Source organism: Lissotriton vulgaris, chromosome 9 (genome assembly GCF_964263255.1).
Source record: "Lissotriton vulgaris chromosome 9, aLisVul1.2, whole genome shotgun sequence".
Taxonomy (NCBI): Eukaryota; Metazoa; Chordata; class Amphibia; order Caudata; family Salamandridae; genus Lissotriton; species Lissotriton vulgaris.
The window spans coordinates 132,866,763-132,894,290 of NC_141697.1; the positions used below are offsets into that span (position 1 = coordinate 132,866,763).

General features: G+C 46.7%; 1 protein-coding gene across 1 annotated transcript in view; it reads right to left on the bottom strand.

Moving 5' to 3' along the window:
• MAP3K9 (mitogen-activated protein kinase kinase kinase 9) overlaps nt 1–27,528 on the bottom strand; it is a 416,748-nt gene that overhangs the window by 224,107 nt on the left and 165,113 nt on the right. The window contains exon 4 of the mRNA XM_086936581.1: nt 421–569. Within this exon, the coding sequence (XP_086792707.1) occupies nt 421–569 (149 nt within the window). The remainder of the gene's footprint in view (nt 1–420; nt 570–27,528) is intronic.

Consider the following 27,528-nt stretch of genomic DNA (forward strand, 5'->3'; position numbering starts at 1 on the left):
CACGCACCAAACCGACAAGAGTAGTCAAGCCAAGGCGGAGCAGCGCATGCGCTGCATTCGCTAGACGAGACCTAAAAAGTGTCATTTGTTAGTAGCTATGTCATTGTTCTGCTCTATCCGTTTAATGCAATGACGCAAATTTGGTTGTTGCTTTGCGTCAAATAATAATAAATATGCTCCTCTCTGTGGATTGACAGCTGAATATCAGGGCGAGGTAAAAGGATGGCTTATGTAGCAATAGGGTTCCCTTTAGGCTTACAGCCACCACAAATCTCTATTTCCCCTCGTAAAATACATCTTCAAACATGCAACATGGGCACACAATGGTCTTGCTGTGTGGCCCCAGACCAAGCAACATATAGTTTCCTTTTTTGCACATACTGCACACCTACTACCTACAGATACCCCCTCATGCATTACCTTCCATTAGCTTTGTGAAAGGCTCTGGACAGGTGGAAGGAATAGGAAGAGCTAATTTGTTCATGGCAACTCCGTAGGCAACAGCAAGACCATCGATTCCTTTGAAGGGCACTTCTCCCGTCAGGAGCTCCCACAGCAGCACGCCATAGCTAACATGTGAGAGAGAGAGAGACAGAAAAAGAGACAGAGCTCAACACAAATAACTAAGCATTCCCTGTAATTTAAACCAAAGAGGGATTAGCATATTTTCCCAAAAGTGTTGGTCCACTGTGTTACCATTTGTGAACCACAGTGAACTTCCCATGAAACAACAAAATTCTCACCAGCACGTCATTATACATACATGAAAAAGAATAAAGATTATTCAATCGAATTGAATACTACTAGAGAAATCCCCACATGTAATTTGCAATATTGATATGCTTATACATTGATAAATTGACACTATACAAAGTGAGATAACATTTTGGGCTTTTCAAATTTCACAGGTTTAATTAAGCAGAAGTGGATGGGCTACCATATGGAGTAGTAGAATTGGTAATGTGGCCTAACACTACCATTAATCTGAGAGATTATAAAAATTGCACTGTCAAATGTATTCCAACAAAAAAAAACCTTAAAAGAAGCTCCAATGTTATATACAATGCCCAATATTACTCCTGGAGTAAACCCTAATCCTGATCTCCTTTATAAAATGATCTTTTACACTGAAACCAGTTTTCACGAGGATAGGGTAATGATCTTTGGGAATTTATTTTACATTTGAGCACTCGCCGGGTACATGAGCTCCATACCCTGAACTCACAAGAGTTATGCCCATTCTGAGGAAGGAAAGACTGCCTTTATACTGTTGGGGCTGCTTAGTGAAAACCTTGGCAACTTTGAGGGTGCCAAAGGGGTCTGAGCTCAACTCAGGAAACTACATTTCTCATAAAGCCACAGAGCTATAATGACATTTGAAAATAGAGGTAACGTTCTTGAAGTTATCGAGTTTGTTTTCTCTGGGTTCAGCGAGTCCTTGCTAGGCAATTGAGGTACTTCGCTGGGGTAGTCAGAAATGTATTGCTAGACCCTGAGAAAAACATAGAGACTTTTTTGGATAAAGTCATGGCTGAATAGAGAGATTTTGTACTCTGGGAATAATACTTAATAGAAGTACTGTTTCAAAGATAACGAAGAAGGAGTATAAACGTCTAATTTCTTTTTGCACATCTGGATACTAAAGTTTGCGAGGAATCACAAAGTTCCTCATCTACTTAAAGGCCGCTGACATGTGAGAAACCAGAATGATCCTAACCGCCTTAAAGACTGCTGATGTGTGAGGAACTAGTAGAATCCTCACTTCCTTAATGGCTGTTGATATTTTTCTTAATGCACATGTTGTATTTAAGGCAGTATTATGCACTCGAGGAAGTGATTTATTTAGTATCAATGTGAACTAGATTATATTGATGAATGTTTATGTTACAATTTAGGAAATTATCTTGAATGTATATGAAAATAAGAGAGGGTGTACACACAGAAGCAGAAGGTATTTACCTTTATCAGAGAAGGGAGTAAGGTTACAAAAGATTCCTACTAATACTAATTACATTGATATTATTTTGATTTCAATACTAGACATGTCAGTGTTCTACTGAAGACTAGAAAAAATGGTTAGGGGTTCTACCCACCTCTCCCTCCCCTACCTGAGCAGGAGACATCCAAGGATGAAAAAGTAGAAACAAATTGTACTGAAGGGATCAATCCACTTTTAATTATCGAACAAGAAACAATTAATTGTCTTGTGATTTACGAATTATACGCAGAATAAGTATATATTAATTCATATACACATATATGAGCGAAAAGCCAGAGAGACACAATATAAACAAATAACAGTCTATATACAACACATCACATGTACATTATATACAAATATACAAAACATTTACAATATTAAAAACACTTCTCTGTACCCCTAAGACAGAAAATATATAAAATATATATATACACCAATTTACATATGTACCTCCTCTTAAATTGGGGTGGAGTATACAACAAAATGGTAGTCCCAAAAACAAAACACCAGGAGGTTAACTCATCAACCCAGCCTACATTTGTGTTGGTGCACCTAGGAAAAAATCAAATCTTCCTTAAATTTTAACAGGGGACTCCGTTCAAAGCATAAGGTGTCGACGCAGTCGCGTTTCAGCCAGATGATATAGGCTTCATCAGGACATGGGTACTCTATTCTTCACGGCCCTGGCTAAACCTAGGGCAATTATCACCGGCCACCCCACACAACCACCCAGGTGGGTGGGGTAGGAACCACCGTCTCGGCTCTAGTCTCGTGTACTCTTACATCTTCACAGTGTCCGCCCAGATAGAGAATAATATCAGAAGTGGCTCAAGTCTCATGGTCTTCCTTCAGTTTCCAAAAGGTCGGCGGCACGTTAATACAGTGCTCGCTGCAGTGTCTCTCCAGTCAAACCACCAGAAAGTGAAGTCACAGACACCCAGAAACAGAGATATTCTGAAGGTGTGTCATTTGTTACAACAAGAGTTAAATACAGAGATAAGGTACTAAAGATAATAATCCTGACAAAGCTGCAGAATCAATACAAATAACTCGGGGTCTAACAACAAGCATGTGTTTCGGTGCTTCTATTGTTTAAATCTACACAGCTGACCTTGGTATGGCCTTACTGGAGTCCTTGCCTCCTAGGCTTGGCTCATTCAAGATTCACATTATCCAATATGTGGAAGGATCTGGTGATTTTACTATCACACAAAAATTTGTATGCAAAGGGCACTGGCCAAATTGAACATCTACAACTAAACTAGTAAACTGTTGGTCAACGAGGCCAAAACCAATGTAAGGGTGTTTGGGAAAACCAAAATTGAGCCTACTCAGTTTTGGTCTCTGGGTCAGTCAAAGATAGCATATACCCCAATGTACAATTACCTATGATCTGGTTATTGGTTACTAGCAAACCCAATACTCATCTAACACAAGCTCCCACGTCTCCTCCACCGCACTCCATTGGACCGACCATTGCTGCATCCACTTCACCTTCCGGAAACCCACCACGCACCACAGCACCCAACAGATCCCTAGCCGCGCTGGAGCAAAGTCACAGACGACGAGCTAACAACCACCCTCGCCCGGAGCCCACCCGCCAAACCGACCGACCCTGACACCGCCGCCTGCAACCTCAGACAGTGGATCGACGACTGGACCAACACCCTTGCCCGATATAGGAACCCTCCAACAGACACCAGCAAGAAAGCCAGCTGGTTCACCGAAGACCTCCAGGCTTCCAAGCAAACTTGCAGAAAAATAGAAAAGCCATGGCACCGTGACTCAACACTGGACAACTCCGCAGCCCACAAGAACGCCATGCGCCAACACCATCACCTCATCTGATCTGCCAAAAAAGCCTCCTTCAAAGACCGTCTAGACGACAACGCACACAACAGCAAAGAGCTCTTCAACATCGTGAAGGAACTCTCCAACCCCTGCTCCAACACCAACGACATCCCACCCTCGCAAGACCTGTATGCCTCCGTTGCCACCTTCTTCCACTGCAAGATCGCAGACATCCACGCCAGCTTCAACGTCACGACGGCCCCGACAGCCACTGAAACCCTCGCCCCCATGGCCACCATCTGCATCGAACCCCGGCTCTCCTGGACCAACATAAGCAATGACGACACCATCAAAATCATGAACACCATCCACTCCGGATCTCTGTCAGGCCCATGCCCACACCACATCTTCAACAAACCCAGCACCACCATTGCACCCCATCTCCGGAAAGCCATCAACATCTCCTTCCAGACAGCGACCTTCCCGGAAAGCTGGAAGCACGCCGAGATCAACGCCCTACTCAAAAAACCCAAGACGAGAAGACCATCAACAGACAACTGACCCGCTACCTGAAGGAGAAAGCATCCTGGACCCGTCCCAGTCCGGGTTCCGCAGCAACCACAGCACCAAAACTGCCCTCATCACCGCCACCAACAACATCAGGGCCCTGCTGGACAAAGGCGAAACCGCGGCCCTCATCCTCCTGGACCGGTCAGCCACCTTCGACACTGTTTGCCACCGCACCCTACGCACACGCCTCCACGACGCAGGGATCCGAGACAATGTTCTGGACTGGACTATATCCTTCCTTTCCCGCAGAACCCAGATCGTCCGCCTCCCTCCTTTCCGCTCCGAAGCCACTAAGATCATCTGCGGCGTACCCCAGGGCTCATCCCTCAGCCCGACATTGTTCAACATCTACACGGCACCGCTTGCCCACGTCGCCCGACTGAATGACCTCAACATCATCTCCTATGGCCACGACACTCAGCTCATCCTATCCCTCACCAAGGACCCCCTCACTGCCAAAACCAACCTCCATGAAGGAATGAAAGCCGTCGCCGAGTGCATGATGAACAGCCGCCTGAAGCTAAACTCGGTCAAGACAGAAGTCCTCATCCTCGGCTCCACCCCCTCGGCCTGGGACGACTCCTGATGGCCGACCTCACTGGCAACAGCACCAACATCCACTGACCACGCACACAACCATGGGTTCATCCTCGACTCTACTCTCTCCATGACTAAGCAGGTAAACGCTGTCTCGTCTACTTCTTCAACACCCTCTGCATGCTCCGCAAGTTCTACTCGTGGATCCCCGCCGAAACAAGAAGAACGGTCATCGAGGCCCTCGTCAACAGCAGGTTGGAATACGTAAACGCCCTTTACGCAGGAGCCTCTGCCAAACTCCTGAAACGACTACAACGCATTCAGAACACCTCTGCACACCTGGTCCTCGACATCCCTTGCAGCAGCTACATCACACCCTACCTGAAAGACCTGCACTGGCTCCCCATCAACAAGAGGATCACCTTCAAGCTCCTCACCCACGCACACAAGGCACTCCACGACACCGGACCAGCATACCTCAACAAACGTCTCACCTTCTACACCCCCAACCGCCAGCTCCGCTCCACCGACCTCTCCCTCGCCACCGTCCCCCGCATCTGAAGAGCGACCTCCAGTGGCAGATCGTTCTCTCACCTTGCTGCCAAGACATGGAACACCCTCCCCACCCCCCTACGGCACACCCAGGACCTGCTAACCTTCAGAAGACTTCTCAAGACCAGGCTATTCGAGCAGTAGCAGCACCCACCTACCCCCAGCGCCTTGAGACCTGCACGGGTGAGTAGTTTGCTTTACAAATGTTCTGATTGATTGATTAATTGAAAAAACTAGCAATTTAACATTTGATCTGAGCAAATTGCAGCCTCGTTTGCATAGCCCATCAGCAGAAGCAATCTCAAGTGTCACCAAAGCTAAATTGATAACTACAATTTCTAACAGCCACCAGGCTTTCCCGTATGCATTTCTACAAGTCCTGAACACTCTTCATTGTAAAACAGACAGACAACTATTCCACCTCCCTCAGTATACCCTACAAGTGCAGATGTGTTAAGAGTTCGGTCTACTCCGGCAGGATCTTGTATGCAAGTCTTCAATCTTTAAATACCATCACCTAGTAACAAATGCTAAACCAGACACACTGAAGAGGGTGATACAAGAAATTCATAAATAGGCGCTCAAACCATGGTTAACCCACCTACCAGCAGACATTAAAGACCTAAACCTCATCATGGAAAATCTTACAAGCTCCCTTATGTAAGCAGCTTTAAAAGCCACCTTAAAAAATCAAGTCTTGGCGCTATCAAGGGATGCCAACTTAGAAAAACTTAAATGAGCTGCACACTCCGCCCTAGTTTGTGATTCCTATGAAACAAATTGCGTATAGCCTTATTTTAAAAAAGGCACTAAGTTGACCCCGCAGGAACCATATCCTGCATGCAAGATTCATGGTCTTGTCTTCTGATGTGTTTAGGGTGTCCTGGAGGAATAGACCAACTGTCAATAAGTACTTCAGGTTCTGTCACTACATAAAGAAATCTTTAATACAACTACTTTGTTGTTGTCCCGAATTTTTATAGGCATGGCGCATTTCACTTAAATCAATGTTGTTAAAAAATACGACTTACACTTGAAAGGAAGCAAACGCGCTGTGGTTTAACAGCAGCGATATAACAGAACGTGTCTGGTTTAGTAAATATGTGAGCAAATTATGGAACAATATGAAATCTAAAAGGTAAGCAACCCCTTGATGAGAAGACTACACTCATATGATGTTTACTACTTTAGGTCGACCTTTATGCCATATTAAATCTATAGGCATGCTTTTATAGAACATGCCCGATGCATGTGCCAAGTGTATTTTAATACAAGTAATCCTGTAGTTTTAAGAGACTGCAAATTTACATTGATTATTTATTTAGTGCGTGTAATATTTATTAACTTAATTGTAATTAATCGAATTAATAACAACATTATTCACTCCTTCATTCACTCATTCATTAATCTACTCTTTAGAAATCCATTATCACACAACAGATGTCGGTGCTCAGCGCAGTGACGAGGCAGCGGGGTGATCTTCAGTGTCGGTTTTCTTTCTCATCCAATTTCCCTTTCCCCAGGTCTACTGCAAAACAACAATTTCCCTATGTGTACAGTTAATTGTGAATACTAAAAAGCGCAGAAAAGTTAATTACTCCCATTGGACTCAGAATTCAGATCAGAGCCTTCTGACAGATACTTTCAAAGTACTTCTGGCACCCTTCCTAAATTTTAGAAGCATTAAGTGGGAGATGCCAGAGGACCTAAACCTGCACATTGTTTGAAACAAAATATTTGATACTGCTTTTAAGCTATGATAAAATGTATTTATTTATTTATTTATTTTTGGAGTTTTATATAGCGCAAGACCCGGGGGTATCATATAGTTGAAAAACAAAGCACAGATAATGTTGCCATCTCCACTTTTGATGTCAGTAAGAGAAGGAGCTTTTCCAGTGTACATAGACATGGCTTTCCTGCAACTACGATTTTCTCAGCAGCCAAAAAAACTGATGACTAGGGAAAATATATACTTTTAATTTCCAAACATATGCTACATAAAACACACAGGAAACATCAGCCTCATCTCCAGCCTCTTACATTTCATTATGCTTTAGGTATGTAACCACATTTTCTCCTGACAGATAAGGGAATGCATATACCATTATTACTTGGTTTTCCCACCACAAGTAAGCATGCTTGTATGCAAGACTAAATGATAGCTTTATCTCAAAGAACCTTTCTCAGGTGCTGCTCTCACATTTTTGTAACTCCTTACCCAACCAATTAGGAATGGCACCCAGCATCCTTGCTTTCAGGAAGCAACTTAAAACTTTTCTATGTAAAAACCACTAATGGTAAAAAACTGAACAGAACTAATCCATGCCCTGTTAGTCTCTCTCCCCCCCCGTTCTCCCCTTCATGCATCAAGCTTCCTCCTAATGTTTTTTTCACACTGTACACTTCCCAAAAACCTCTAACCCCCCCACTTCTCTTTTTTTGTTGTTTTTGTTTCAACTATGCTATGAGATGTATGTTACTTGTATGCATAGTATGTCATGTAATAAGTAAATGTTGTTACAATGTAAAATGCTGTAATACCACCTGGTGAAGCAGTGTTAGAGAATAAGACTGTAAATAAATACAAATAACTGGAAAATTGAATTAAAACACAGATGGGCACATTCTAAGAGAGGCAATAACAGCACAAGTGATTAGTGTCATTAACTGTAGTATGCAAAGTAACAGAAAAACAAAATATTAGAAATCCATTTCAGAGAATCCAAATAATCGAAAACTCATTTAGTTAAACATCAAACTTAAAACGTTCATCAAAAAATTAATGCTATGCATTGGTTACGGCCAAATGGTAAATACCATTCATCATGGAAATTTGGATTAAAAGCTTAACCTAAATGGTTTCTCAGAACCAGTATTCAAATGATTTAGTATTTTTATAAAATCACATACAACTGTTGATAGCATCACCAGTAGTATACAACACCTAGAACTATAGCAGAGGGCAACATCATAACCCTTGGTGGCAATTTACAAGCTATAAATACCACTGGATATAACAGATCGTAACCTCACATGGCGTCTTAGCCAAAAGAAGAGAAAATATGAGAAAAATAACTTCCGCTTGGCGGCAGAACCCAATCATCAGGCTTTTTTTATCCAAAGAAGAACAATTCCTACTAAAAACAGATTCTGTCAACTAGAATCTAACTATTGAAGCATTAGGTGGTATGCTTAAAAAAGAGTAGGTTGCAGGGCGGCTCCTCCGTTTGAGCGGAGGAGCGTCGCTCCACAAACAAACACCCCAGACCAGAGCTGAAAAATAAAATGGCAATAAAGTTTATTTATTGCCATTTTATTTCTCAGCAACTGGTCTGTCCCAAACTGAGCCTCAGGGCGGGGCAGGGTCATTGCTGCTGACTGGCAGCAGGGAGCTTTGTGCTCTGGAGTTTAAAATGCGCATGTCTCTTTGGTCTACTGTCTGGCGACGGCCAGCCAGGCATGTGCATTTTAAAACTCTCTAACTCAGCTGTCTTAAGACAGCTGAGTTAGAGAAATCAAAGGCCCACAGTGCTCCTGAAAGCGCTGATAGAGGTAGCTCCCACCAATCCTAGCACTGCTTTCATGCTGCCTAAGAGCAGCGCCAGGATTGGCCTGGGAGTCACGAGCCTGCTAGGACAGAAGGATCGAGGAGGACGTTGCGCTGCTAGAAGAGGTAAGTGCCTTTTATATTTGTTTGTTCCTTGCCTCACCACTCTCGAGACATGCCAGCCACCACTGTTAGCGCTCCTGTATAGCGCTTGGTATCGTTTTTCGTTTTTCTTTCTGTTAAGAATTGTAATTAACTTTTAACTAATAGCGTTTTTCCTGCGCTATAATTTATATTATTGTTCTGATCAGTGTTCCTGATATCTGGCAACTTTAGCGCTGGGACTGCTGAAATCGCGCTACCCCACCGCCATTTTGCTGTTGTTGTTTGTTTACCTGCCCCAGAGTCTCCTCCCCGCTCCCGCCTCCCAAGCTGACCCTCCCACACACTAGTATCGACCTGCAGACCCCGTCCCCCTCTGCCCTGTGACCGTCTGACTCTCGCTCTCAGAGGTCGCCCCCACTCGCTCCTCCTCGAGCCCTACCCCACAGAGAGTGTACTGCTGCACAGCGCCTGCCTTCTCCCCTGCATAGCGCTCCTGTATAGCGCTTGGTATCGTTTTTCGTTTTTCTTTCTGTTAAGAATTGTAATTAACTTTTAACTAATAGCGTTTTTCCTGCGCTATAATTTATATTATTGTTCTGATCAGTGTTCCTGATATCTGGCAACTTTAGCGCGGGGACTGCTGAAATCGCGCTACCCCACCGCCATTTTGCTGTTGTTGTTTGTTTACCTGCCCCAGTGTCTCCTCCCCACTCCCGCCTCCCAAGCTGACCCTCCCACGCTCCGCCCCCCCACTATCCTTTTATGGACAGATACACCCACGCGCAGCGTCCACGCGCTACGGACATGCCGAAGGTGCGCCAAAGGTAAGCCCGTCTACGCCCGTCCGCGCCTGGACCGCGCCCAGCGCCAGACCCCCTGGCCCTCGCATTGCCCAGCCCTCCCGCATTACCTACGATGCCACCACCCTCCTAGCCCTTAACCCCGGCCGCTCCCCCAACTGCGTCCAAGCCGCTCCTGGACACACCCATGGACCTTTCTCATGCTACTCCTGCAAATTCATCGGCACCGACAACAACTCCGCTACGACCACACCACAGATTCCCGACCCCAACCACCTACAATGCATCTTGCTCAACACCCGATCGTCCACAGGCACGCCATTGACCTATGGAATCTACTAGACACCATCTCTCCGGACGTCGCCTTCCTAACAGAAACATGGATGAACGCCTCCTCCGCCCCAGACATCACCATTGCCATCCCAGAAGATTATAAGATCATACGCAAGGACCGTACCGGCCACACAGGAGGAGGAATCGCTATCGTCCATAAGAAATCCATCCACATCTCAACCAGCTCTGACGTCAATCTCGCCAACTCTGAACACCTTCACTTCCAGATCCACATCGACCCCAAGACCACACTCAGAGGCACCCTCCTTTACAGACCACCAGGACCCCGCGCACAATTTAGTGAGGACATCACGGACTTCATCACTCCACACGCGCTCCCCTCCAAAGATTACATCCTTCTGGGAGACCTCAATTTTCACCTTGAAAAGAACAACGACCGCAACTCCACCACCCTTTTGGACAACCTCGCCAACCTCAGACTTAAACAACTGGTCACTTCCCCCACCCACATCGCAGGTCACACCCTCGACCCTATCTTCACCTCCAGCAATCATGTCTCCTTCAGCCACACTACGGCTCTCCTCTGGACTGACCACAGCTGCGTTCACTTTACCTACAACAAGCCCAAACCCAACAACCACCCCCTACCAACTCTGCAAAGAAACTGGAACAAAATCACCATCGACCAGATCTCCTCATCGCTTCTTCTAAACCCCCCAGCCCACTCCTCAAACCCCGACCAAGCCGCCACCAACCTCACCCTATGGTTATCCAACAGCGCCGACATCCTAGCACCACTGAAAAAACGACAAAGCAAACTTGGCAGCAAGAAGGCCTCATGGTTCAACGATGATCTTAAGAAATCCAAGAAACTCTGCCGCTCCCTTGAGAAGGCCTGGAAAAAAGACCCAACCACCAGCACCAAGGACGCCTTCAAAAACGCCACCCGCATACACCACCAACTGATCCGAAAGGCCAAGAAAACCGCCTTCAAGGACCGACTAGATAACAACGCCCACAACAGCAAGGAACTTTTCAACATCGTCAAGGAATTTACCAATCCCTCGGCCAACTCTAACGACATCACCCCCTCTCAAGCCCTCTGCGACTCCCTAGCTTCATTCTTCCACAACAAAATTGCAGACATCCACAACAGCTTCGACAACCAACCCGGAGACCAACCCACCCAACCATCCGCTGGACCTTCACCCCCCTCGAACATCCTTAATGACTGGAACCCAAACTCCACTGAGGACACCATCCGCCTGATGAACTCCATCCACTCAGGATCCCCCACAGACCCATGCCCTCACCACATCTTCAACAAAGCAGACTCCATCATAGCACCGCACCTCCGAGACGTCATCAACTGCTCCCTCAACTCCGCCACCTTCCCGGAAAGCTGGAAACACGCTGAACTCAGCGCCCTTCTGAAAAAACCCACAGCGGACCCCACCGAACTCAAAAATTACCGCCCCATCTCGCTCCTTCCATTCCCGGCCAAAGTCATCGAAAAAGCTGTCAACAACCAGCTCGCCGCCTTCCTCGAAGCCAACAAATCCCTCGACTCCTCACAGTCCGGCTTCCGAGCAAAACACAGCACAGAGACCGCCCTCATCGCAGCAACAGACGACATTCGAACTCTACTGGACAATGGAGACACAGTCGCCCTCATCCTCCTCGACCTCTCCGCAGCCTTCGACACAGTCTGCCATAGCACCCTTCTACAGCGCCTCAGAAACATCGGAATCCAAGGAAAAGCACTAGAATGGATCACCTCGTTCCTCACCGGAAGAACCCAGAGAGTCCGCCTTCCACCATTCAAGTCAGAGGCCACTGAAGTCATCTGCGGCGTACCACAAGGATCTTCACTCACCCCCACCCTCTTCAACGTGTACATGAGCCCCCTCGCGGTCATCGCACGCCAACACAACCTCAACATCATCTCCTACGCGGATGACACTCAACTGATCCTATCACTCACCAATGACCCTAGCACCGCCAAAACTAACCTACACGAAGGAATGAAAGAAGTAGCCGAATGGATGAAACACAGCCGCCTGAAACTGAACTCAGACAAAACAGAAGTCCTCATCTTAGGTACCTCCCCCTCCGCATGGGACGACTCTTGGTGGCCAGAAGCCCTTGGAAAAGCACCCATCCCGACAGACCACGCACGGAACCTGGGCGTCATCCTGGATTCCTCACTTTCAATGAACAGACAAGTCAACGCCGTCTCCTCATCCTGCTTCAACATTCTTCGCATGCTCAAAAAAACATTTCATTGGATCCCCACCGAAACTAGGAAAACGGTCACCCACGCTCTGGTCACGAGCCGACTGGACTATGGAAACACCCTCTACGCCGGTACTACCGCTAAACTCCAGAAAAAACTCCAACGAATCCAAAACGCCTCAGCCAGGCTCATATTAGACATCCCGCGTAAAGAACATATCTCTGGTCACCTGAAAAACCTCCACTGGCTTCCCGTCAATAAGAGGATCACTTTCCGGCTCCTAACCCACGCACACAAAGCACTCTACGAAATCGGACCAGAATGCCTCAACACACGACTGTCCTTCTACACCCCCTCCCGCCAGCTACGATCATCCAACCAAGCCCTTGCCACTGTACCTCGCATCAACAAAACCACCATGGGAGGTAGATCCTTTTCCTACCTGGCAGCTAAAACCTGGAACTCACTTCCCACTTACCTTCGCCTTACCCAGAACCACCTAGCATTCAGAAAGCAACTTAAAACGTGGATATTCGACAAGTAATTCCCCACCCCCCCTCAAGCGCCTTGAGACCCTCTGGGTATGTAGTGCGCTATACAAATTCTCTGACTTTACTTGACTTGACTTTAAGAGATGTTTGAACCACAGGAAATTAGACTTTTGCCAAAAGTAGTCAGAAAGAATGTTCCACATGGACCCAAGGCACCCTCATAATGGAAAGCTAGAAAGTAAGAGCAGACGTGAGATGTTGTCCCACTGACGGCAAAGCTCTATGCACCTCACAGGGCTTGAATTTGTGAGATAAAGACCTAGGAAGTAGGGTCCACATCGCAGGGAGAGAAGTGTTCCCTGAGGTGATTCCATATTTTTAGGATGCATCTCTTGAGTCTGGATCTTTCAGAGCGTAGCCATACATATATTCCCTTAATCCGCTAGCATGCACTGCTCAATGACTGCTGTAAGGAGGCAGGAGGAATTTGGGCAGCCAGTGCACAGAAAGAATCACTCCTGAACTGCTTGCAGCCAGTGTGCACCATGGGCCTCAGTTAGGGAAGGCTGTGACAAGACTGAAATCACTGTGCCAGAAGCTGTGGGCTGCTTACAGTTGTGTTACTTTAGTACTCATTCTTTCACTGCCCAGATAATTCAACCACGTGAAGGGAGGAACCATGTCCTCTTGTGACCCATGTTTTGCTGCCACCCAGTGCAGGTTGGGAAACAACAGATATATTAAACCCGGCCTCTGCCCCTGAGCAGACAAGGGAAATATCAGACCAAACGCAACCTTAATGAGGTGCCCACCATTCACTGGGCAGTGCCACAAGGGAGGAGTAGCATCCAACCCTTGAACCAAACAGGATTAATAAGTGGCGGGAGCAACCTCAGCAGTAGAATGCAAGTTGGGGAAACCGCCAACCCGCAGACCTGGTTAAACTCTGCTCACTTTCTAAAAAGGGTCGAATCAGGAGAGACTTCTGATGTGAAACTCATTTCTTACAAAACATAGGGCTATGCCTTGAAGCCCAGCCTAAACATGACTATGCATGATTATTTATTAAAAGTTTAAAAGTGAGAGGGGATGCAAGGTCTAACTGATCCTGCATGTTAAGCGGTACACCGGTAGTACATGGGGGAAACATCCTTTACAACTAAACTTTTACGACACAAAGCTATTACAACGCAGGTTTTACTACGCTTACCTTTACAACGCATTACACTGGGGGGCGCTCTAGGATAGGGAATACGTTTAATTTACTATCCAACGCCTTCCCTAGTGTCCATTGGGACTGGAGTTGGAATAGTAAATTAAACTATTCACTATCCAGCACCCCAAAGTGTAATCGTTGCAAAGGTATGCGTAGTAAAACCTGCGTTGTAACAGCATGCGCTGTAAAAGCATGCGTTATAATGTCATACATCCAGTACATGGACATAGCGCGGGGGATATGTGTGTTAAGGAAAGAGTGAAACCCCTTGATGTGATCTCTCATTTCTCCTCAGGAGTTGGCTGCATAAAATGAATAGTAATAGATTTGCTAACATTTTGCACAGGCGCTCATCTGGTGCAAAGCAGCACAACCACTGCATCGATCTATTGGCAAATAAAGAAGGCCCACAAGCAAAGCACAAAACTGTACATCGCTATGTGAACGCCTCCACATCTCTTTGAAAATCTAGGCCATAGTCGTCGTGAGATGTGGATAAAGGAAGAGGTTTCTACTAGAGGGAGCCGGGCTCATTAATGAGGTTTGACCATCTTTCAGCCATGTGCCTAAAGGGTGGCTGAGAAAGGAAGGGCCTTCCTGCCTTCAGGTTGGATGCCTGAAGTGGGGACCATTTTCAATGCAGAGATCAGAGACAGTTTCCTTCTTTACATCAAGTTGCACTGTCCATGCATGCAGACCCTGCACCTCACAATGTGGTTACTCCCAACTAGAAACATATAGAATCTAAGACATTTGTAGCTGATTTGGGTGGGGGTAGCAATAGTATATCAGCCAAACAACATCAGATTGACATGTACATCCTTTTGTTGAGATGGCCATTGATTTTGGCATATGACTGATAGTCCAACCGTGGGTACCGCTGAGGCTCCACCATTTGGTCCACAAAGGTACGGAATAACCCCACCAACAATAGTGGAGGTTCAAGTGCCTGATTAAGTGCTGATACCACGCTCTATCTGATAAAGACAGCCCTGGAAAGAGCAGCAAACCTTTCATGTGAAGGTGAAGATAAAAGCCTGGACATGGAAGGAGAAACCCCCTAGCATGTTAGGGAGAACAGATATGCATGCCCTAACAATGTTCTCACACTTTGGGGGTGAATATGTTCAGAGCCCACAATTGCTGGAGAAAATTCCACCACGAGCGATGACAAAGGGGGAACTTCAGCAAGAGTTTTGTTTCCAATGGCCTAATTCGATGGAGAATTCAGGCACTGTCAGATGAAATGTAAATATGGTGAACTTTCGTTCATGGTCTTGATGAAAGAAGCAAATCTGCCACAAGGGTAGATTGAAATTTATTAGCCAAACTAAAAAGCAGGCCCTTTAGTATTATTCCCATATGTTTTAAGGGAAGCCCAGGGTAGTGGCTATGGGAAGGTGGCATACCTTCCCCTACAGAGGAACCAAGGCAATTGATTGAAGGAGAAGCTTGACAGGACTTTGTTGCTTAAGTTTTTAGCACTACAAACATCTTTACACAGGTGAGTGGGGCTCATTCAGAAAGTCCATAATCACAGACTAAGTGTTTTCTGACATTGCTGGATCTGTCAAATGCTCGCCCGAAGCCTGCCTGCTTCTCAAACAATGTAAAGCGAGAACGAGGGTTGGAACCCTCAATACACAAGTTACCTTTAAAGTGTTCCTTTGATCTTAGGTCTCATCCAGCACTAGGAGCCCTACAACATGTCTCCACATCTCCACCATCAAAGCAAACCTGAAGGCACACTGACATCATCGTTGAGCATCCCCTATGAGCACCAAAAGGACCAGACGTTCGTGGGTAAGGGTACCCTGCTGGGTTGTAATGGAGTTTTTTCTGATCTTTGTCTAATCACTGTGCTGTGTATTGCTTATAGATTCACATATAGATCTGTCTGTTTGCATAACCTATCATTGCTCCAGGTAGACGGAATAAACACCAGTTGTATTTCCAGTGCAGCACTGTTTACTGGAAAGTGGCTGGATTTGAGTTATGGATTGCATATAGGACAGTTAATTCTTGTTGTCCATGCCTGCAGGTGTATTGCCCAGTCTCAGACGTTCACTCAGGATCACCGGGCCTACAGTTGAGGTACAATTGCCTACACTAAGAAAACAAAAAGGATACACTGTTCCCCAAAGGAATGTGAGCGTAGTAGAACCAAGCAAAAGGAGAGAGAGGGGGAAATCCCCCTTTTGGAACTAAAACCCTCACACACCCAGCAAGCTAGGTGTCATGCTTCATCATTTGGGTTTTGCCCTCCATTTCGGATATTCATCATTGGCAGATGTATCCCTCGCATTTGATGCACTGTGTCTATTGTACAGTACAAAATGGTTGCCTCCTTCCGAATTGCCGGTGATACTATAAACGTTGCGGTTCAGTCTTCTGGACATGCCCCCCACCCCCGGCGCACGCTCGGCTCCCCTGAGTCCCCCGACACGTGATAGGGGTCATACAAGAATGGCCTCAGAGTGGTTAAAAAGCAGGAGGAAAGGCACGTTCACCGCTCCGGCTTCTCGGCTCCCCAAACTACGTGTGGGTAGGTGGCCAGGTTAAGTCCATCCAGCGGACAGATAAGTGTGACTCCTCGAGGTGGCTGTTACTGTTGTTTTATTCGGCGGCATGTGTGTAGCCATCCCCACCACAAGTACGTGAGTGTGGGGCTTGTGTGATAATTGTGCGGGTGGCTACCTGTCTCCTGTGACCGCCAATGCCCGCATCAAGGTGCACGGACCCGCTAGCTACTTCCATCTTCTGGGGGACGTGCAGGCTCAGGGAGGTTCGCGCTTTGGCGTAACCGCGGTCCAGTTTTTAAACGGGCGCGGTGAAGCTACTATGCGATTTCCCTTGTTTTTGCATTAGGCTATGAATATGGTTGTGATGGTTGTCCTAGCAGTACCTCTCTGTTATCTCTTTGGGCACTTTTGCGATCCTTGAATACACCCTGCCACTGTTACACAGCGCTCCCTCATGGGCTTGCTCGCGCCACATGGCCAACACGTTGTAGTGTACATGACATAGACTCTTATCTCTCCCCTTCCACTAGGGTACCTGCCACTAGGGCGCCAATAGACGGGAGAAGACCGTTGACGCCCGCTATTGTTCTTAGTAGGGTGAGAGTCATTCACAATTATGTATTTACATTTTGACTTTTGTTTGAGTTATCACACTGTGACGCATCCTTAGTCGTACACATGGCTTTTTAATCCCTATGCAATTCCCCTTTTAACTTGATTTACTTCAGTTTAGTTTCTCCTCACACTTGCTGTATATAGCATGCATGTTGTATCAGACAACCAAGCACTGGTGATCTAGAGTACTGCCGACATTGACGAGGGCATTATCCCGTATTTTCTGTCATCCTTTTCTAGGTCCCACTAGAACACAGCAGGACCCTGCGGCCTGCCTCTAAGTTTCCAGTGGAAGGTAGTATTCGCCCCTACCACTTTGTGTAGCACAGTTTTTCTCTAATAGGTCCTGATGAATTGCTATAAGAGCATGAAGAGCATGAAACATGTCGACCACTAAGTAAAACATACATCGCTGGATCTCTGCACCAGCGTGTGTTTTCCCCTCACTGTTTTTATTAAGGTAGTTAACCACACCATTAAAAATACTCCGTGGATTACCTAACCTTTTTTAATTGTCACCCACCTTTTACGTCTACACCTCCCCTAAAGCCCTCCCACCCACATGCACCAACTGGCAGGAACAAAAGATCTCCGATAAAGAGCCCCTTTATGGGTGCCCGTCGGACATTACACCGCCAGTCTGACGAGGAGCAAAACCCAAATGATGAAGCATGACACCTAGCTTGCTGTGTGTGTGAGGGTTTTAGTTCCGAAAGGGGTATTTCCCCCCCTCTCTCTCCTTTTGCTTGGTTCTCCTACGCTCACCTCCCTTTGGGGAACAGTGTATCCCTTTTGTTTTCTTAGTACCAGGGCCTATACACTGGACACGTTAAAAATTGCCCTCCCGGTTCCCCCTATTGTTGATTACAATTGCCTACACTGTCAGAAACTAGAGTGAAAGCGCTTCTGAAACTTTCCAACACAACACAAAGTTTTCCAACAGCCTTGATCATGAGCAAAGGGTAACAAAATGTTATCCGCAAGCGTAATAAATGGTGCTTACTGATAAGTAGAAGAGAGGAACACTTTGGAGCAATATATTGCATGGGCTCCAGGGCCCATCGTCGGCACCAGCGCCACATGGGGTTGTGAGTTTTTAAGGACACCAACTCTTGATTATTTCAGTTAACTATGAAGGTCACTAGGAGGAAATATTGTGGTGGTTACAATACACAACGTGTCTGGGGGGAAAAGTGCACTCTAAGCAACAAATGACTAGAGTTATTATCTCATTATGTTTTGATTCGACACTAACTCTGCAAGGACATCATAATACTTAAGGCAGCGGCAATAGCAATAGGTAATTTTTGTGTTTTTTTCCAAATAGCACGAAGTATCAAAATATGACACCCACAAACAAATCACTAAAAGTAAAGTATTCTAGCTATTTTGCTATATGATATAGAACAAATTCCATTTAAGCAGGTTAAGAGCTATAATAGAAGCAAACGTAGATACTGGAGGCGGTGTCTATCTGTGCCACAGAGTCTCTCTATCGAAGCTATTACTCTGGAACTATTAAACTATCAAATAATGCAATCAGACTCGGATAAGGAGATTGTAGCACATCTTGAGAACTACACCTGATAACTATTTTCACAGTGAAATTTGTTATGAATTTGAAAGACACACTTGCGAACACCTCCTGTATACCAAAACTCTACTTCCTACTCAGGATAAAATTAGGTCTTCAAACAAATTACTAACTTTATCCTGAACTAAATGTGTAAATAAACAGAAAATGCAAAGGTGGGTTACCGAGCAGAAAGTTGTGTGGCAGGAAGCACAGTGAAAACACTTTTACATCATCACTCTTGGAAGATGACGCAACAAGGGGTGTAATACAGAAACATCTAATGTTTACTTACAATACTAAAGTATGACGGTTGTTATAAGTTTTATTTGTCTCTAGGTAAAAACGGATCATCAGAAATACATTAAACCGATCTTTAAAAAAATATATGTGAGTGTTAGACCTGGCATCTTTGGCGAGTTTTCCCCCTATCTTTTTGCCTCTACCTCCTTTATTTTTGATGCTGTGCTGAATTTCGTTTTTGCTGGGTTAGATGCTTTGGACACTCTGCCAGTGCTGTTCAGTGTCAGAGTGCAAGGGCTACCTGTGTAAATTGTTATTGTGATTGGTTATCCATGATTGGCATATTTGTGTCACCAAGAAGTCCCTAGGAAAGTGCACTAAGTGTGCCAGGGCTTGTGGTAACAAATGCTACTATTGGGCCTGCAGCACTGATTGTACCACCCACATGAGTAGCCCTAAAATGGTGTCTCAGGCCTGCCACCACAGTGCCTGTGTGCAGTCTGTGAACTGCCATGTCCTCCTGGTCAGTGTCCCCACTGGCCAGGCCTAACCCTTCCCTTTCTGTACACATTGGTCACCACTATGGAAGGCCCAAGGTACCCCCTTGGGCAGGGTGCAGTGTATGTGAAAGGTAGAGCATGTACTAGTGCGGGTGACATGCTCTGGTAGTGAAAAGCAGCCATTTTCGTTTTTCACTATTGTAAGTCTACCTTGTCCATAGACTATCATGGAGAATGCTGGCTACCAGCATATCTTCCCATAGGAGCAAGGTAGGACATAAAAGTCTGGTATCCGTGAACTCAGAATTTAATAACACATCTTTTAGGAAAGGTTGTTTTTAAATCCTGTGTTTGAGAACAGCACTTTTAGAATGTTGCTGTTCTCATGACTGACCTTTCCGTGTGCCTTGGCCTGTTTTTGAATTGACTGTCTGGTTTGAGACTGACAGAAGCTGGGGAGCCCCCAGGAGATTGGCTGAGTCAGCCCTAGGCTGAATTATTGCATCTGCATCTTGAGTGATTGGAGGGGATAGCACCTGGGCCTGAATAGGGCTGTGCCTGACTTCCACAATGCTGGCTCCACCTCCTGCTGGGTGGCTGACGACCCTGCCCCTCCCTCTGAAAGGAAAGGAGAAGCCAGGAAAACAAAGTGCTCAAAGAACACCCAGAACTGGTTCAGACCGGGCTCAGAGCCCTCCTGCACAAAGGGAACAAAGACTTTTAGGGGTATAAGTACATGACCCCTGACTACAGAAAATTAGATCACCCTGGAATCAAGAAGGAACCTCTGCCAAGGAGAAAGCTGAAAATGAAGAAGGAAGACTGTCCTGATGTTGCTCTGCTGGACTGACCTGCTGTTGCTTTGCTGCCAAGGAGAGGGGAAGGACTTTGCTTTGTGCTGTGTCCCCTTGCTTGAGGGAATCTCCAAGGACCTGTTGTGAGTTGGCTCCCTGTTATGAAGTCCCAGGAACAAAAGGACTTCACCCCCAGCTTTCCTGAACTCTATTGAGAGAGTTCTGTCCTTCCTGGAGTGTGTGGCCCATGTGTGGTGCCTCTGGAAGTTGTACCTGTGTTGAGAAGCTGGAAACCAAGCTTTTAAAGAACTTTCTGCAAGTGTTGTCGCAAACCCGGCTGAGCGAGAAAATTCCTGCCGCTACGAGGACCGAGATCGTCGCAGCGCCTGTCGCCGCTGCCTGAAGACGTCGCACCCTTCATTAGCGGGAAGATTTCCGCCGCTGCGAGACCATCACATCACGTCGCTGCGAGAATCTTCACAGAGCCATCGCATCAAGGAACTGCGAGTGAAAGATCGCCGCTCAGCCACGCATCGTCGCCCCGGAGATCGTCGCAGTTCCCAAAGATCATCACATAGTGCCTTTGCGAGAGAAAACTTCCTACAGAACCTAGGCTCCGAAATCCATACAAGTCATCGCCTTCCTCCCCATGCAGACCGGATTCGTCGCAACACACCGCTACATCCGGCGGAATTGTCGCATCGCCTCCCCAAGGTCTCAGGTGTAACGCATCGCTTGTTTTCCACCGCAACAACTTCTGTTTTGGAACTTTGTCGAATTTAAAGGTACTGTTGGCTAAACGTGACACAACTGTGAACTTTTCATGCAACTGTGGATTATTTTAACGCTAACATTAAGAACTCTTTTTGCAACCATATTCTTGAACTGTGTAGGCTGGATTTTTGTCGTTTTGGTCTTGTGTAGTTTAGAGAGCAAGGTAAACAATGCTATGTAAACTCATATTATGTGTTATCCCACAGTATGCTTTTTAATGACTTTGCAAATGATCCACTTTCCTGTAGAAAAGCAGTATTTCAGCAATACATAAATAAATAAAAGTGACAGTACAAGGGAAAAGCAAAATACCACGCTAAATTCCTCCAGTGGATGACACACCTACATAATGTATCTTGATGTTTCCTGAGATAAATAAACACAAAGGGGGTCATTAGGATGTCGGGCGGATTGCTGGAGTGGTGCGGCCCACTGGTTAGAGGCGGCAGACCCGGGAGCGGAGGACGGCCCGGAACCAGGGTTCAATTCCCGACGCGGCAGGGTCGTGGACCAGGGTCAGTGGACTCGATAATTCTCACCTCGGTGCCTTCTCTAACCAGGGATCACACTCGGCAACTCTGGGCATTAGCTTGCCTCATCTCCACAACGGCCCCCCACAAACGCTGGGGATGCCTGGTTTCACCTTGGAGATACCCAGTAGGGACCATCTCACAGGGATAGCCAGGACGGGTTCCCCAGCGGTCTACGGCGCAGAGATACTCCTTCGGGAGTCGATTCTAGTGCGTTAGAAACCCGCAAATTTAAATGTAATTTAATTGCCTCCGCCAGGCTGGTGGTAGCCACCGCCGGCCTGGCGAAGGCAATCCGCCCGACATCCATTGCCCAATTCCCCCCGCCATATTAGGATGGCGGGGGGGGGACCGCGGCGGTGTAAAATACCGCCCGCCTGTTTTCCGCCCCAGTCGCCTTGCGGCCGGGGCGGAAATTGTTTAATATGGTTGCGGTGTCTGTTAGACACCGCCAGCCATATTACAATGGGCAAATTGACATGCCTTTCCGTGGTGGCAATTCCGCTACGGAAAGGCAGGCCGTCTTCACTCTGGGGGCCCCCTGCGGGCCCCCAGAGTGAAGGAGAATGGGGGGGTGCACACGGGGGTACCTGTGGTACCCCCCACACATTTACATAATCAAAGCGGCAGGCACCGAGCGGTGCCTGCCGCTTTGGTTATGCAAATGCTGCATGTCATTTTCAGTATTGTGGCGGGCGGTGCAGAGAGCACCGCCTTCCACAATACTGAAAATACATGATGTGCCCGCCACTGTGGCGGGCACATCCTAATTCCCCCTACGGGACCCCCGCACTTATGGCGGGTGGTCCCGTTCTCCGTTAGGGTGGCGGGCGGACAAAGTCCGCCCGCCATCCTAATGAGCCCCATAGTCTTCTCCGTTCTCCAGTTAGTACAGTTCACACATCATATTCACTCTTCACACACCTTTCCACTTGCAACATTCTTTAGAGAGTGAACTATTAGCCTTCATTGCCGACTCAAGAAACCCCCGAACACCCACACCAGCAAGAGAGCCAGCTGGTTCACCAAAGACCTCCAGGCCTCCAAGCAAACCTGCCGAAAACTAGAAATAAACTGGACCCACCAAAGAACACCGGAAAGCTACACAGCCCACAGGAACGCCACCCTCCGACACCACCAACTCATCAGATCTGCCAAAAGGAACGCCTTCAGAGACCGCCTAGACAATAATGCACACAACAGCAAAAAACTCTTCAGCATTGTGAAGGAACTCTCCAACCCCAGCTCCAACACCAATGACATCCCACCATCACAAGACCTGTGTGACTCGCTGGCTACCACCTTCTTCCATCGCAAGATCACAGGCATCCACGACACCTTCAACGCTGTCACCACCCCGGCAAAAGCTCACACCCCCGCTCCCATGACCACCACCCGCACCAACCGCCTGCATGCCTGGACCAACATCAACGACAACGACACCATCAAGATCATGAACACTGTCCACTCCGGATCCCCGGAAGACCCCTGCCCACACCACATCTACAACAAAGCCAGCAGCACCATTGCACCCCACCTCCGGAAAACCATCAACATCTCCTTCGAGACAGCGACCTTCCCGGAGAGCTGGAAGCACGCAGAGATCAACGCCCTACTAAAGAAACCCAAGGCGGACCCCAGGGACCTCAAGAACTTCCGACCCATCTCCTTGCTCCCGTTCCCGCCGAAGGTCATCGAAAAGGCTGTCAACATACAACTGACAAGCTTCCTCGAAGAAAACAACATCCTGGACACATCCCAGTCAGGGTTCCGCAGCAACCACAGCAGCGAAACTGCCCTCATCGCCGCCACCGACGATTTCAGCAACATGCTCGACAACGGAGTAAACCCCGGCCCTCATCCTCCTGGACCTGTCAGCCGCTTTCGACACAGTCTGCCACCGCACACTAAGAGCACGCCTCCACAATGCCGGAATCCAAGAGAAAAGCCCTGGACTGGACCACCTCCTTCCTCTCCGGGAGAACCCGGAGCGTCCGCCTCCCCCCTTCCACTCCAAAGCCACCAAGATCATTTGCGGTGTACCCCAAGGCTAATCTCTCGGCCCAAAGTTGTTCAACGTCTACATGGCACAACTCGCCCAGGCCGCCAGACAGCATGACCTAAACATCATCTACGCCGACGACACCCAGCTGATCCTCTCGCTCACCAAGCACCCCCACATCGCCAAAACCAACCTCCATGAAGGAATGAAGGCTATCGCCGACTGGATGAGGAACAGCCGACTGAAGCTGAACTCGGACAAGACAGAGGTCTTCATCCTCGGCTCCACCCCCTCAGCCTGGGACGACTCCTGGTGGCAGACGGCACTAGGAGTGCCCCCCACACCCACCAACCATGCACGAAATCTAGGGGTCATCTTCGACTCTACACTCTCCATGACAAAGCAGGTCAACGCAGTCTCCTCCTCCTGCTTCAACACCCTTTGCACACTTCGCAGGATCTTCAAGTGGATCCCCACCGAAACTACAAGGACGGTCACCCAGGCCCTCGTCAGCAGCAGACTGGTCTACGGCAACGCACTCTACGCAGGAGCCCCGGCCAAACTCCTGAAACGACTCCAGCACATCCAGAACGCCTTAGCACGCCTGATCCTCAACATCTCCCGCCGCAGCCACATCACACCCCACCTGAAAGACCTGCACTGGCTCCCCATCAACAAGAGGATAACCTTTAAGCTCCTCACCCACGCACACAAGGCACACCACAACACCGGACCAGCGTACCTCAACAGACGACTCCGCCTCTACACCCCCCCCCCCCCAGCTGCGCTCCGCAGACCACGCCCTCGCCACCATCCCCCGCATCTGAAGAATGACCGCCGGCGGCAGATCATTCTCCCACCTCGCCGCCAAGACGTGGAACACCCTCCCCATCCGCCTACGGCAGACCAAATATCTTCTAACCTTCAGAAGACTCCTCAAGACCTGGCTCTTTGAACAGTAGCATCGCCCCTCCCCCCCTCCCCCCCAGCGCCTTGAGACCCTCACGGGTATGTAGTGCACTTTACAAATGCTATGATTAATTGATTGATTGATTGATTAGCCTTCATAGCAGATATCACCAGCCCTCTCACCACTAACACGAGTTGATAGGTTTTCCCTGAAGTGAAATCACAAAAGGTTCATGATACAAAAACCTCTAATGAGAATTTAAAGTGTGAAGAGAGAAAGATCAAAAAATGGAAAATGGAAAAAAAAGGCCAAAACAAATCTAATATGAATTAATCACTTTGCAGATAGCTACCTTTATTGCAAACTGTTCCTTTAAGAATATATACGGCTGTTGTAGTTTTACTTTTTGTACGTCAAATGAATTTAATAGTCCATCTGCTCAATTGTGTGCATATTACACATCTATCCTGAGGATGCAGCCAAATCTACGTACACTATCGTAGGGCAGAGTAAGGAGCCTTCGTCCAAACAGAAGCTGCTTGGAATGAATCACACTGCAGTGTGGGCGATTTGTTCAGCAAAATTTTATTATGCTCAAGGACTGACCTAGAAATATCAAGTTGTGCCTGCGTATGAGTAGAAGATATAATCTAGAAGGACACATACAAGTCTATGTAATGTTGACATCAAGTGCCTTCTTCCTCATTTTGGATGTCAGATAAAAAGAATTAAAAATAACTGGGCCAATGTATCCAACAGCACTAACACTTGTGTTTTATCACATTTAGGTAACAGTTTATAATGGGCACTCTTTAAAACACTGCACTACTTATCACAAATGAATTTCTAAGAGGCTCTTCTCAAGCATTAAATACTGTAAGAAGACCAATTCTGTTGAAACTAAATTCGTTTTTTTGGGGGAGAATTACCTACTTAAGGGAAAGAGAGAAAATGTCCAATTCATTTAATTAAATAGCTGTTTCCATCTCATGCAAAATCAATTTATTCAAATGCCAATATCTAAGTAGACCTATGTTTTATACAGAATAACAATGGACTCTCTCAGCTCTATTGATGTTCTGTTAAAATAAAATAGGATCACACAGACAAGGAATGTACATTTTCAAGTAATTGTGTATACACTATATAGACCCACCATTTTCTTAAGGTGGGGGTCCCTGTATGAGAAGCCACAAACACAGATATGTAACATCGCCCACCCCAAGCACATTACATTTAATGAGTATGGGCAGGCTGGCCACCATGCTAGTGCGGTGCACCATACCATAAAAAAGTCTCCCCTAAACCCTGTTGTTTGCAACTGTCTTGGCGAGAGGGTCAGTGCCTAAGAGAGCAGCTGAAATTGAATCTTTCCGACAGCTCTGATTAACCATAATGTATCCCTTACCAAACAATTTAGCAGAAGAACCAATGCATTTTACGTCTCCACTGCACCTATACTTAGATGCAGTCATTTCTATTTTTGACTGACATTTCTACGCATTTTGTACATAAGCACCCACGTCCACCGCAAATATCTTAATTCATGGGGCTGGAACAACCATTACTGCCCAAAATCTATCTGCCTGATTGTAACAATAACTTGTTTGACCATATTGTATTTAACTGAACACTGAGAACAACTATTGTGACAGACGGTCCTTTCGCGTTCAGATCTAAGTCCCACCCCCTGGCAGTTTACAGCTTCGGGACCATTCCCCATCCCTTTATCTATAACCCTCACACATTAATGACATCATCTTGAAGTACCAACACCCTACCTCAACAACACCATGATGTTATGGTGTTGGGGTCTGATGCAATTTTTCCTCTCTGGGGAAGTCCGTGCTCTGGCTGCCATTAGTTCTCACTCTTTTTTTCCTCTCTGAGGTTCAACACCTAAAATGCATTTTTTATTTCTCACTGGGCAATTAACTTGGAGGTTTGGGGGATCCTCTCTACTGCAATCTCTTTGATACAAAGAGCCTGGTGGGGCGAGCGCCTGGTGGGTGCTAGCTGCTAAGCCCTTCTCCTGGGTCTACTAATTATGGGCCTTCTTGAGTGTGGGAGAGCTCTCCTTCTTCTCTGAGTGCAAGACTGCATCAGTGAATCTCTCCTTTTGTAGTAATCTTAGGTTTAGCCATGTAACAGAGTGTGGAGTCCAACTGGCATCTTAATTCAAGTCATTCATTGGTTCATTACATATCAACTCCCCCACGAAAACGTTTGTGAAGCAATACCCAAGTATCACCTCAGGACATTCACATCCCATCATGAATGCAAGATATCTTGAGATGAGTAGGAACAAGCAGTTATAACTTGAAGAGTAACTAAATATCCACAGGATGTAACCATTGTAAAGTTTATCGGGTAATTATGTCTGTCTCAGAAATATTAGGTCCTGGTCGAATGTTCAGTAAAAAAGTCATGGCAGGCTAAAAATGATCACAAATGCTAGAGCCCCTGTCTTCAGGCTGAGATATTGATGGACACTGCCCACATTCCACAATCATCAATAACCACCACTCCTTGGAACATGTCAAACCTATCAATAAAGAGTCTACTGCTTGGACAATGAGTCACTGACGTATGTGACGTGCTAATTCACAACCAATGGGACCACAAGATGAGTCCTGGTTAGAGGCAGCATAATCCGCAATCTAAGCAGTTGTCAAAATGTAAATGCCCCAGATCCTACATTACAGAGTAAGCTGCTGTAAAATAGCATATCCACTCCACTGGACAACAGTAACCCAGATACAACAGCTGCAAGCCTTCAATAGCCATAAATACACTGAACATACACTTAACCCTATACCCATCACCCCTAAACTCTACACCTGAAATCTCCTATACCCGTATGCCCAATATTGCAAAAACTTAAACCTACACCCCCAATCCTCAACCCTCTACCCTTACCCCTACCAGTGACCCATAACCCC